Genomic DNA, 13,509 nt, shown 5'->3' with positions numbered 1-13,509 from the left:
ACTGGTCAAATCTTCTTGTACCGGTTGCACAATTGTTTTTTAACCTTGTGTCGCAGGATTTTATATTGACAGAAACAGAGAGAAAGATGTCTCCCAGGGCCGCATGTAGGCAAAAAGCCTTTCTCTCATTTAATTAGATCATACTATAGCTTTCCACCCAAATCAACTGAAAATAGACTATTGTGATGTCTAAAAATATTTATTGAATAGTGTGACCATTTGCTGTTAGATTCCTGACACATTCCCTTTAGCTAGATTCTCCGATAAGCTGTGAATGCCAACAGTCTCATGTTTATTCCACCTGAATTATTGATTACCAGTGTGAGGATGTATATAAAAATGTACACAACAATGAATATTCAAAATTGTAGTAGTGGTAGACAAGATTTAATGTTAGATAGCGATACATGTTAACGAAGACACTGAATTTTAATAAGTAATATTACAAATGAATAAAATTCTGTTTAGGAGATGAGATGAAAATGGCAAGTGTTTTGGCATTATAGTAATTGTTGAATCCATTACATTTTAGCTAAATAACAGTGCATGCTCACCGATAAATTCTTCTGCTTTCCAATAAAACTTTGTAATATATATGAACTTGAAGAGATTGCAAATGTATGAATATTCTTAATGAAGAATACTAACTATTAACAGCCTGTATTTATCCTTTATTTTACAGTAAGTGTTGGGCTTGAATAGTTTCATCAGAACTGAAATGGGATTAGCACAATTTAATTCCATATTATATGATTCATCACTCTTTATATATCTTAAATATTAGGGCATTCAGAGATTATCACACAACATAAATTCGTAACATATATGCATCTCAGAATTTAGTGTTGATTGTAGAGCAAAATCTTTACAGAATTATTCCAATAACAAGCTTCTAAGCAGTATATTTGGAACAGTCATCTACTTTTATGAAGATGGGAAGTTCTGATGGGGGAGCAATTCAAGGTGGATTATCACATATAAATGCAGCTTGTAAATAGCTGGTTGAAGAGGATAAACTAAAGCCTAAACTAAAATAATTAGAATAACTCAATTAGTTGTAAAGGTTGTCAGAGTTTTCAAATATGCAATTCAGAGATGTGAAGTGTTCATTGCCACCAGATCAAAAATAAATGTCCTGAAACTGTTTGCTTCTTATTGTGAAGAAATAAGAGGGGCTGCATAGAATGTAAATTAGAAAATAGGATAATCATATATGAGATATAGACAACTAAGTCCAAATGAATCTCTTGAACAATATAATGAATGTAGGGGCAATCTTAAGAGGGAGATCAGGAAGGCAAAGAAAGGATATGAGATAACCAAATAAGGTTAAGGATAGTCCAAAGAGTACATTAAGAGCAAGACAGCAACTAGAGAGAGAATAGGATCTCTTAAAGATCAAAGAGGTTGTCTTTGTGTTGAACTTTAGGAGATGTGAGAGATTTTAAACAAATATTTCACATCAGTCTTTTACTGTGGAGAAAGAAATGGAAGCTAGAGAACTCAGGGAAATAAATATTGATGTTTTGAAAACAGTTCACATTACAGAAGAGGAAGTGCTGGAGAGCGTAGGAAGTATAAAGGTGGATAAATCTCAAAGGTGGATATGATCTAGTGTATCTCAGGAGGTCAGGGAGGAAATTGCGGGGCTCCTTGCCAAAATATTTGCATCATCTATAAATATAGGTGAGGTGCTGAATGACTGGGCAGTAGCTAATGTTGTGTCTTTGTTTAAGAAGGTATTAAAGGTGAAGTCTGGGAACTATAGACCTGTGAGTTTGACTTCAGTGGTGGGTAAGTCATTGGACAGAAAGGATTTATATGCATTTGGAGAGGCAAGGAATGATTCGAGATAGTCAGCATGGTTTTGTGTGAGGGAAATCATGTCTCACAAACTTGGTTGAGCTTTGAAGTAATCAAGAAGATTGATGAAGGCTGAGTGGTTGACATTGTTTACTTGGACTTTAGTAAAGCCTTTGACAAGGTTGCACATGGTAGATTAATTAGTAAAATTAGATCACATAGGATTCAGAGTTAGCCTTGCCAATTGGATACAAAATTGGCTTAATGGCAAGAGACAGGGAGTGATGGTGGAGGGTTGTTTTTCAGATTGAAAGTCTGTGACCAGTGGTGTTCTACAGGGATTGGTGCTGGGTCCACTTACATCATTTAAATAAATGACTTAGATGAGAATATAGAAAGCATGGTTAGTTCATAAGTTCATACGATGTAGGAGCAGAATTAGGCCATTGGGCCCATTGAGTCTGCTCTGCAATTCAATCCTGGTTGATATGCTCCTCACCCCTATTTTCCTACCTTCTCTTCATATCTCTTCAACCCATTACCAATTAAATATGTCTAACTCCTCCTTAAATTTACTCACTATCTCGGCATCCACTGCACTTTAGGGTAGTGAATTCCATAGATTCACAACCCTTTAGGAGAAGTAGTTTCTCCTCAACTCTGTTTTAAATTTGCTCCCCCTTTTCCTAACAGTATGATTTCTCATCCTGGAATACCCGACAAGAGGAAGCATTTGCTGCACATCTATTTTATCTACACCAGTAATCACCTTGAATACCTCAATTTGATCTTCCCTCATTCTTATACATTACAGAGATTGTAGGCCTAAACTGTTCAATTGCTTTTCATATGACAAACCTCTCATCTCTGGGATCAATCTAGTGAATGTTCTCTTAACTGCCTCCAATGCCATTACATCTTTCCTCAAATAAGGGGACCAAAACTATGCACAATACTCTAGGTGAGGTCTCACCAATACCTTGTATAGTTTCAACAATACTGCTATAAATTTATATTTTATTCCTTTAGCTATAAAAGCCAACATTCCATTCACTTTCTTTATTATTTGCTGTACTTGCATGCTAGTTTTCTGAGACTCAAGAATGAGAACACAGAGATCCTTCAGAACCAGAGCACCCTGAAGTCTCTCCCCAGACAAGTTAATAAGTTTGCAAATGACACTGAGATTGTTGTTATAGTGGACAATGAAGGTGGTTATCTAAGATTACAAAGAGATCTTGACCAATTGGGTCAATGGGCTGAAGAGTGGCAGATGGAGTCTAATTTGGATAAATGTGAAGTATTGCATTTTGATAAAACAAAGGAAAGACTTACCCAATTAAAAACAGGCCCTTGGGTAGTGTTGGAGAATGGAGGGACCGAGGTGTTTAGGTACATAATTCATTGAAGTTTGCATCACATATAGATACTGTGCTTATGACCTGCCTTCATTGCTCAGACCTTTGAGTACAGGAGTTGGGACAACGCGTTGATGAGGCCTCTTCTGGTATACTGTGTCCAGTTCTTGTCGCTCTGTTATAGGAAGGATATTACTAAGCTGGAGAGGGTTCAGAAGAGATTTACCAGGAAGTTGTTGGGATTGGAGTGTTTGAATTATAAGGAGACCCTGGATAGACTGGGACCTTTTTCATTGGAGCGTATGTGGTTGAGAGGTGACCTTACAGATGTTTATAAAATCATAAGGAATATAGATAAGCTGAATGGCAGGTGTCTTTCCCTAGGATGGGGGATTTCAAGACAAGGCGACACATTCTTAGGGTGAGAGGAGAAAGATCTTAACAAGTCATGAGGGGCTTTTTTTTATACAGAGTATTTGTGTGTAGAATGAACTTCCAGAGGAAGTGCTGGATGTGGGTACAGTTACAATATTTAAGAGATATTTGGATGAGTACATGAATAAGAAACGTTTGGAGGGATATGGGCCAAGGACAGGCAGATGGGACTAGTTTAGTTTCCAAACGTGGTCGGCGTGCACTGGTTGGATCGAAGGGTCTGGTTCCGTGCTGTATGACTCTATGACATGCCACAATCCATATGGGTGCTCAGCAGTACAACAGTGTCCTTCTGCCCAGCTTGCTGTGCAATGGTCAAAGCAGTGTTGCCATCCTGCAGGGAAACAACAGACAGAAGCAGAATGTGAAACATTGGGCATATGACAAATATTCCTCAATGACCTTTTGTCAAAGGGCACTTCCCTACCAATGTTATGTTCAAAGCCCAATCACAGAATGCTCCAATCAGATGCGATGAAGTCTGCGCCTAACACTCTCTGCATGTGAAACATTTCACTTCACCCCACACGATTGTGGGAAATGATGAAGTAGAGGTGAAGTTTATTCTCAAAAGAAGAATAGGAAAATAAAACTGGGGCCAGTAGTTCTGTCAGATAGCTCCATTTTAATTGCATTTTCACATTTGGTTCATGTAAATTGACATCACCCTCCTTCCCGACAGCAGTCCTTTGTCTTCCTGACAAAGTTCAAATAAAAGGGACTTATTTTCAATCTGCTCACAAAGCATGTGACATTGCAAGTCTGCCAAGGGTCACAATGAGGCAGGAGGTGAATGGCTCCTCTGAACCCCAGGTCAAAACCATAAGTACACTTACTATTGTAGGTCACTGACAACCACCATAGAGCTCTCAGAGATGCTTGAAACAATCCCTATAATTACTTTAGACATAGTCAGTAGCAATCACAATAATACTCCTTTGAAATAATCTTTCAGTTGGCAATTAATATGTTACCATTGATATAATAAACTAAAAGTATCAAATTGATGTCTATGAAGAATAAACACAATAAAAAAACCTCATTTCCAATCAATCAATTTAATATATTCAAAATTAATCAGCAAGCTTCATGAAATGAAAATAACATTTGAATATATTTATTTTAGTGATGTTTTGTGCTCATAAAACCAACACTTCTAATGGAGCAGCTCTTTTGATTTGGGTATCAAAATACTGGAGACTTATTATCAAGTATTTAAAAGTCTGTGTATTGAAGCAGATTAAGTTCTTTCTACTTTATCTCAAAAATCAAAAACTCAGGAGAGCATAAGTCCGCACTGTGATAACACTCCCCGGGATGAGTCTGCACTGGGATAACTCACTCCCCCGGGATGAATCCGCGCTGGGGCCACTCACTCCCCCGGGATGAGTCTGCACTGGGGCCACTCACTCCCCCGGGATGAGTCTGCACTGGGATAACTCACTCCCTGGGATGAATCCGCGCTGGGGCCACTCACTCCCCCGGGATGAGTCCGCGCTGGGGCCACTCACTCCCCCGGGATGAGTCTGCACTGGGATAACTCACTCCCTGGGATGAGTCCACACTGGGATAACTCACTCCCCGGGATGAGTCTGCACTGGGATAACTCACTCCCTGGGATGAGTCCACACTGGGATAACTCACTCCCCGGGATGAGTCTGCACTGGGATAACTCACTCCCTGGGATGAGTCCACACTGGGATAACTCACTCCCTGGGATGAGTCTGCACTGGGATAACTCACTCCCTGGGATGAGTCCACACTGGGATAACTCACTCCCCGGGATGAGTCCACACTGGGATAACTCACTCCCCGGGATGAGTCTGCACTGGGATAACTCACTCCCTGGGATGAGTCCACACTGGGATAACTCACTCCCTGGGATGAGTCCACACTGGGATAACTCACTCCCCGGGATGAGTCTGCACTGGGGACACTCACTCCCCAGGATGAGTCTGCACTGGGGCCACTCACTACCCGGGATGAGTCCGCACTGGGATAACTCACTCCCTGGGATGAGTCTGACTGGGATAACTCACTCCCTGGGATGAGTCTGCACTGGGGCCACTCACTACCCGGGATGAGTCCGCACTGGGATAACTCACTGCCCGGGAGGAGTCTGCACTGGGATAACTCACTCCCCGGGATGAGTCCACACTGGGATAACTCTCTCCCTGGGATGAGTCTGCACTGGGGCCACTCACTACCCGGGATGAGTCTGCACTGGGATAACTCACTCCCCGGGATGAGTCTGCACTGGGATAACTCAATCCCCGGGATGAGTCCGCACTGGGATAACTCACTCCCTGGGATGAATCTGCACTGGGGCCACTCACTCCCTGGGATGAGTCCTTACTGGGATACTCACTCCCCGGGATGAGTCTGCACTGGGATAACTCACTCCCTGGGATGAGTCCGCACTGGGATAACTCACTCCCTGGGATGAATCTGCACTGGGGCCACTCACTCCCTGGGATGAGTCCTTACTGGGATACTCGCTCCCTGGGATGAGTCTGCACTGGGATAACTCACTCCCCGGGATGAGTCTGCACTGGGATAACTCACTCCCTGGGATGAATCTGCACTGGGGCCACTCACTCCCTGGGATGAGTCCTTACTGGGATACTCACTCCCCAGGATGAGTCTGCACTGGGATAACTCACTCCCCGGGATGAGTCTGCACTGGGATAACTCACTCCCCGGGATGAGTCTGCATTGGGATAACTCACTCCCTGGGATGAGTCCGCACTGGGATAACTCACTCCCTGGGATGAATCTGCATTGGAGCTCACTTGTATGATTGCAACGGTTTATAAATTCCCACACCGTCTGTTGCAGGGATCAGCTTGAAATGATGAAGCTGTTTTAGGTTGTAAGCACTTCTGTTCCGAGAGTTTGGAATGAGATCGGCCACAGCAACCAGCACAGGTAGGGGAGAGGGGAGTGGGGGGAGCCTTGTTCCTGTTAGTGTGAATGCCAATTACTGTCCCGAAAGGAAACAGATAACATGAACCCTTCTACAAGGCCTCATTTCTGAGATTAAGCTTATCAGGTTAAATAATGATAAAAGCTTAAAACATAGGTCCAGAAATAATTTGATTCTATACACACAGATACTTGAGTTGCAGAAGATGGCATATTGTCCCTACAGCAACAGGTTCTTAGAGATAAGTAAAAACATTTAACTTAACTTTTGTACAATATTAAGTGGTGTGAGCATAAGAAGAGCAACTGATTGGTGAGATCTTATTTAAGTCTTGAGTTTATTTCTGTTGAGTCAGTTAATTGTCTGATAAAGGAGGTGTTTGCAGGGCATCTCATTTCTATTGAGTGTGCATTCTATTCCATGCAGGAATTCTAGCACATTTCTTGGGTTCTAGATAACCAAATGCACACAAATGTCATCAGCTGAAGCCTCTCCAATCTGGACTTTGACACTTAAGCAGCAGCTGGCATCGCTATGGTTTACCCATGAGGCGGACAGATTTGTGGACAGCTCATTCCTGGCTGTGGTCACTCTGTAGCTTAAGTGTTTGCAGTCAGAAGCTGAATGGGTGACCAGCATGCCAGAGTGACAGTGAAGCAGATAGGGAAGAAGTTTCCATGCTGTAGCATATTCTCCAATAGTTTGTCAGTTCCAAACAGTGGTCAGAGTGATAGTGTATCCAGGCGGCACAGCTTAATGGCTGGGGAGAGGGTGACGAGCAAGGAAAGATTTAAAAAATAGCAATAGGGGATTCTATAACTAAGAAAACAGACAGATCTTTCAATGGCTGAGGATGTGAATCCGGGCTAGTACTTTTGCCTCCTTGTTATCAGTGAAATGGGTGCAGACAGGAAAATCAGTTATGGATAGTATCGGTACAAAGGGCAGAGGGGGGGGAAAGGAAGAGTTTCTGCACGGTGTTCAGGAGAATTTTCCTGATCAGTGCATTTGCTTCCTGATGAGAAAGGAGACATTGCTGGGTCTGGTTCTGGAGAATGAGCTGATTCAAATGGACCAATACTGAATGACATGGGGCACAGTGCTTGTTGTATCATAAAGTTTCAGTTATCAATGGGTAAGGATAGAAATTCTTGTTTATGGTTATACAGAAGACCACTTGTTTGTCTAACTGTTGAAATCCTGATGACTGATGCTTTCAGAGACTTCCTGCTGCCTCTCTGCACAACTGAGCCATCACATCACCATGTAGTTTTAAAAAGGGATGCAGGTGAAGAGCGTTCTGGGTAAAGGTGCATGAATAAAGGATATAGATTCTGGGGCTTCATACACAAAGACAATGATACAAAAGTGAGAAACTTACAGTGAACCTTTACAGAAGATTGCTTCAATATCAATTGAAATATAGAGGAAACTCAATTATCCGAACAAGATGGGCAGGCAGTATTTCGTTTGGATAATTGATTATTCAGTTAATTGATTCAATGCCTCTAGTCTGGGGCTCAGAGTTTTCTGAAGTTTCCTTTTTCCTCGCTCTGCCTGCCTTGCTCCCTCTCTCTGTCTCAGAGTTTGTTTCTGAGCAGAGACACACTTGTGTGTAATGGACCTGCATTATTGTTGAAGCCTGTCCAAACCCGCACTCCACACCCCCACCCCATCCAGTTCAATGGGATTGACACAGCGAGCACTTGCCAAGTCCATTCCCATTCAGGAGACTAGACAGCAGCACAGTGCCCCCGTCTGCCCCGACCCATGCCCGCCCCCACCACCCACCCAAACTCCCATCTGCCCCACCCGCCACCCCCTCACCCCCGCAGGGCAGTTGGACTGGACACCAGCAACAAGACTGCTGCTGCCTTTAGGGGTTGTCTCAAAATAACACACCACACACACCCCACACATACACCCCACACCCCTTTTTACTGCAACGTTTTGACAAGCTCCCCCTTTGCTCTCTACAGGACAATGTTGGAAAGATTATCTGGGGAAGGGGGGTATAGGGTAGACCCCTGTGTAGAACTCCAGGGAAAGTGTGGGGTGAGAGAGAAAGTACAGGAGATCAGTCATTTGGAGATGGTGCCTGGGCTCCCATCAATGTCCAGGACAGTTCTTGGCAGCAGTTCAGTAAGCCGAATTCACTTTTAATCATTGTAAACAAAAGATGCGACCAGTGTTGCTAACACCTCTTTGATGTAATGTTTCAGTCGGGACTTTGAGATCTTCTTCGGATAATCCGAAACTCGGATAATTGATATTTGGATAATCAAGGTTCCTCTGTATTGTGTCCAATTCTGGACACTGAGGAAGTATGTGAAGTTCCCAGAGGGCACAGACATGATTTATCTGGGGTTAGGGACGAATTACTTGGATATATTGGAGAATCTGGATCTGTTCTCCAGAGAGAAGAGAACGTTGAGAGAACGTTGGGTTGTTCATGGCTATGAGGGCCAGGATCCAGTATATACAGCATGGGGATTGGTTGGATCAAAAACTAGAGGACACTGAGTAAAGGTGATTGGCTAAAGAAGCAATGACAACATGAGGAAAATGTTTTTATGTAGTAAGGGGTTAAGATCTAAAACACATGACTTGAGAGTGTGATAGAGGCAGAGATTGTCATGACTTCCATCAAGGAAATGTCTGAATATCTGCAGAGAAAAATATGCAGGGCTATGGGGACAGGACAGGGGAGTGGCACTGAGTGAGCTGCTGTTGCAGAAGGTAAGCACGACACAGGGAGCTGTATTCTGTGATTTATAAAAGGACAAGGTAAATAAGGAATTATGATTGACTAATGATAAGGTTGTATTTTGAAAGGTTGAAAATTCTATTGTGAAAATAATAGCTAAGAGAAACAGGTGTCAAGCATTCCATAATTTTGAGGTCCCGGAATCACAGCGCCATGTGATTTGAACATAGTGTGGGTGGAGGGAAGAGAAGTGCATCGAATTATTGTTAACATGGCAAACTTTACAAGTGGTAATAAAAAAAAGGCGAGAGGTGAGTGAAGATTCAGCAATCAAATGCTAAGCCTCCTCTTGTGTCCTGTTTGAGCTTGTTATTAGAAGTTATCCATAATTATACAAGATGGGATTTATAAAGCCTGAGAGTTGTGATGTGTGAAACAAATTGCCCAGTTTCTCCTTAGCCAATAATGAAGTTTCAGTTGAGGATTTATTAAGGGTAACATAATAAACAGATAAACAGCCAAAGATAAACCAAAGAAGAACCTATTGCCTTTCTATGAACTCCTGAAGAAAATGACAATGCAGCTTGAGTGAATTAGCAGAATACCACAGATGCAAAAAATCTGAAACAAAAATAGAAAATGCTGGAAAAAAATCTCAGCAGGTATGATCGCATCTGACGTGGTTCCAAAGAACAGTCACGTTGTTGAAACAATGACCTGGAATCTTAACCCGGTTTCTCCCTCACAAATACTGGATTTATCCTGCACTTTCTGCTCTCGCTTTAGTGTATGAACCATTAGATTGAGAGGGGTGAAAATTGTACACATGGAGGTACATTAATGAATGAAGAAGGGAAAACAAACAGTAAAATAATGGATAAAGGATGAGGAAGAAATAAATACGTGGAGAAAGGGAGGAATAGGAGAAGGAAGAGAATGGAAAGAAGAACACAGCTGAAACGAGATGGCACTGTACTCACTTTATCAGTTAATGCAATGTTACACTCAGGCTGAGCCAACAGCAGCTTAACCATCTCCACATTTCCTTGCTCACATGCACACATGAGTGCAGTGGATCCATCGTCATCCTGGATATTAATATCAGCCCCGCAAGACAGGAGAGCTGTAACCATATCGTTCCTTCCATGACTGACAGCTAGCATCAAAGCTGTCTGACCAGCCTGTTAAAGGGAAGGAAACTGTCATCTCTCGATGTTAAAGTTTATCAATGGCCATTTTGGTTATACATTTAAATGATTATGTTGTACTGAAGTGAAGGCTTGACTGCCAAGGTCCAGCTGAAGGTAATATGGTCCAAACCCTGGGGTCATGAATGATGGCAAGGACCAAGCACCACATACGGCTGGGAGAAATTGTTATTCTGTGATGTTTTGAAAACTACTTGGCTCATCTTTGTGTCCTGGATTGGTACTGATCATCTTAAGAGATCAGAAATTAATTTTCTGGAATATATTTTTCTGTATGAACTCTGGGTCTCACTCAGATATTCCTTGTCTCTCTCAGGAGATTACATATTGGTGGTGGCGATGACAAGATTCAAGCTACTCTATGGTCATGAGGCACCAGTTGGCTAGAATGGGGAACAGATTTGATGCAGAAACTGGTCTATTCAGTTTATTTTTTGGATGTTTGTAAATTTGCCGCTTGATATGAAAGCCAAATCATGGATCCAGAAACAATTCTGTTCTCACCCAGTAGTTAGCAGCATTTTTTAGTCTTTCATTTACTGTAAGCCCTCATTAGTTTGGCTGACCAGATTCTGGGGCCAAATCTTCCTCTGGATTCAGGAAATCCTGGCCTGGTTTGCAGCCCACAAGCTGCCCACTTGATGTAAGCATGATCTCACACACCAGTTTTGTCTTTCCACCTGGGGTCAAGTTCACAATGTAGTGAGCAATGGTTAATACTGTGAACTACTGCAGCCCCAGATGCTGTGACATTGGGAATTCCAAGATTTTGTCCAGTGATGTGAAGGAACATCAAAATAAACTTGGTACTTAGCAGTGAATTTGAAGGTGATAGTGTTGCTCTAAATAAATTTCTTAAGTTGTTATTGTAATTGCACCCATCCAGCCAAGTAATGTGTCATCTACCACACTCCTAATGTATGCCACACGGCTGCTGGTGAAGGATTCAAGAGGTTATCCAATTTGGGAAGTCCAGTGTGAGCCACTTGCTGCAAAATGACTAAACGTCACTGCATTTGAACCCGAAGGGCACTCGACTCCTCTATTCTTTTGAAGTTTTAACATTTAATGCGTATGTTCACTTAAGTTTCCTCTCAAAACATATCACAGTTTCCTATATAATTAATCCTTAAAACCAATCCCTCAAACCTCTCAAATCCTTCTGTTTCCACTCTTTTGTGCCTTTCTATTGCTGCCCTAACGTTTTGTATTGTGGTGATCAGACTTGTAACACGATATTACAAGAGTAGGGGTTGTGTTCAATACTTTACAAAGTTGTAGGAGTGCTTCACTATTTAGCTCAACTGACTGTTCAGTACATCCTAATACGTCATTTGCTTTACTTTCGCTATCAAGGTCCCTGTCATAGATTCAATATGTTACATTCTAAATTATTCTTTCTGACTTTGAAAAATAAACAAGGGATAAAGCAGGAGTCAGTGGTGTGAACAATGTATAAAGATTAGTCCATCCCGATCAATACCTGAGTAGCTTGGATATTGACATTTCCCAAATGCAGAAGCTTCCTGACCACCGCCAACTCTTCAGCTGTTTCAGCAGAAGCCAGTGAAGCTAACATGGTCGCAGTATATCCTGCCCTGTTCTGATGGTCCACATTGCAGACACCTAATCAGCAATAATAATCCATGTAAGAAGAATAAGACATACAGAGAGCAAGCTAAGCAAATTCCTCTTTATCACCACCTTTATAGAATTCAAATGAGTAGAGTTACGTCAATTTGGTTGTCTTGTTTCCTGAAGGTGGAGAAATGCATTACATGGTAACTGGAACATAGAAAGCAGAAAGATGTTAGATTAGATTACATTACAGTGTGGAAACAGGCCCTTCGGCCCAACAAGTCCACACCGACCCGCCGAAGCATAACCCACCCATACCCCTACATTTACCCCTTACCTAACACTACGGACAATTTAGCATGGCCAATTCACCTGACCTGCACATCTTTGGACTGTGGGAGGAAACCGGAGCACCCGGAGAAAACCCACGCAGACACGGGGAGAACGTGCAAACTCCACACAGTGGGTCGCCTGAGGCGGGAATTGAACCCGGGTCTCAGGCGCTGTGAGGCAGCAGTGCTAACCACTGTGCCACCGTGCCGCCCACTGTCTCTTTCCTGCCTTTACTGAACTAAGTAGACAGGCAGGAGGCTGGAAGAACACAGCAAGCCAGGCAGCATCAGGAGGTGCAGAAGTCGAATTTTTGGGTGTAACTGTTCTTCAGGGCTGGAGGTGGGTGTGGGGGCGGAGCTGCAGATAAAGGAGGAGGCGGGGCAGGGTGGGGAAGTGGGGATAGGTGAAGACAATTAGTCGGTACGACCTGGTTGGTCAATGGGAGGAACTAATCTGGTTGGTGGCAGGGAGCAGTGGCAGGGAGGGGAAGGGGCTGGAAAGGAAATTGGGGGATGGGAAGGGAGGTTATTTGAAATTGGAGAATTCAATATTGAGTGTTCCGGGCTGTAGGATGCCCAGGTGGAAGATAAAGTGTTGTTCCTCCAATAGGTGCTGTGGTTTGCTTTGGCAATATAGGAGGCCAAGGATGGTCATGTCGGAAAGGGAGTGGTTGGGAGAATTGAAATGGGCGGTGACTGGGAGGTCCAGTTGGCCCCTGCAGACCTGGCTGCGATGCTCGGTGAACCATTCCCTAAGTTTACATTTGGTCTCCCTGATGTAGAGGAAATCACAATGGGAGCACCTGATGCAGTAAACTAGGTTGGAAGAGAGGCAGGTGAACCTATGTCTCACCTGGAAGGACTGTTTGGGGCCCTGGATGGAGATGAGGGAGGTGGTGGACCAGCAGGTTTGCATGTTTTCAGGTTGCAGGGGAAGGTACCTGGGGGTTTGGTGGTGAGGGTGGCATGAACCAAGGACTGTGGGAGGGAATGCGGAAGGGTGAGAGGGGTGGGAAGGGGAAGATGTTCTTGGTGGGGGGTCTGTTTGGAGTTGGCGGAAGTGAGAACTAATTGCAGCAGTAAGGATAACTGCCTTGGGAGTTGATAAGAATAAGTCAATCAGCCTGTTGCTGATCACAATCCAACGAAACTTGCCAGTATC

At 43.1% G+C, this 13,509-nt stretch overlaps 1 protein-coding gene across 3 annotated transcripts in view; it reads right to left on the bottom strand.

The window, feature by feature from the left end:
• Nucleotides 1-371: 371 nt before the first annotated feature.
• LOC122554489 (KN motif and ankyrin repeat domain-containing protein 4-like) overlaps nucleotides 372-13,509 on the bottom strand; it is an 82,809-nt gene continuing 69,671 nt past the window's right edge. For all 3 annotated transcript variants that reach the window (XM_043699598.2, XM_043699595.2, XM_043699596.2), the window contains exons 8-10: nucleotides 11,921-12,063; nucleotides 10,210-10,410; nucleotides 372-3,930 (exon numbers count right to left, since the gene is read on the bottom strand). In XM_043699598.2, the coding sequence (XP_043555533.2) occupies nucleotides 3,838-3,930; nucleotides 10,210-10,410; nucleotides 11,921-12,063 (437 nt within the window). In that variant the 3' untranslated portion in view covers nucleotides 372-3,837. The remainder of the gene's footprint in view (nucleotides 3,931-10,209; nucleotides 10,411-11,920; nucleotides 12,064-13,509) is intronic.

Source organism: Chiloscyllium plagiosum, unplaced genomic scaffold, assembly GCF_037043375.1.
Source record: "Chiloscyllium plagiosum isolate Xiang-an unplaced genomic scaffold, Cpla_swu_hap1 HiC_scaffold_9, whole genome shotgun sequence".
Taxonomy (NCBI): domain Eukaryota; kingdom Metazoa; phylum Chordata; class Chondrichthyes; order Orectolobiformes; family Hemiscylliidae; genus Chiloscyllium; species Chiloscyllium plagiosum.
This window is presented reverse-complemented; position numbering and strand designations above follow the sequence as displayed.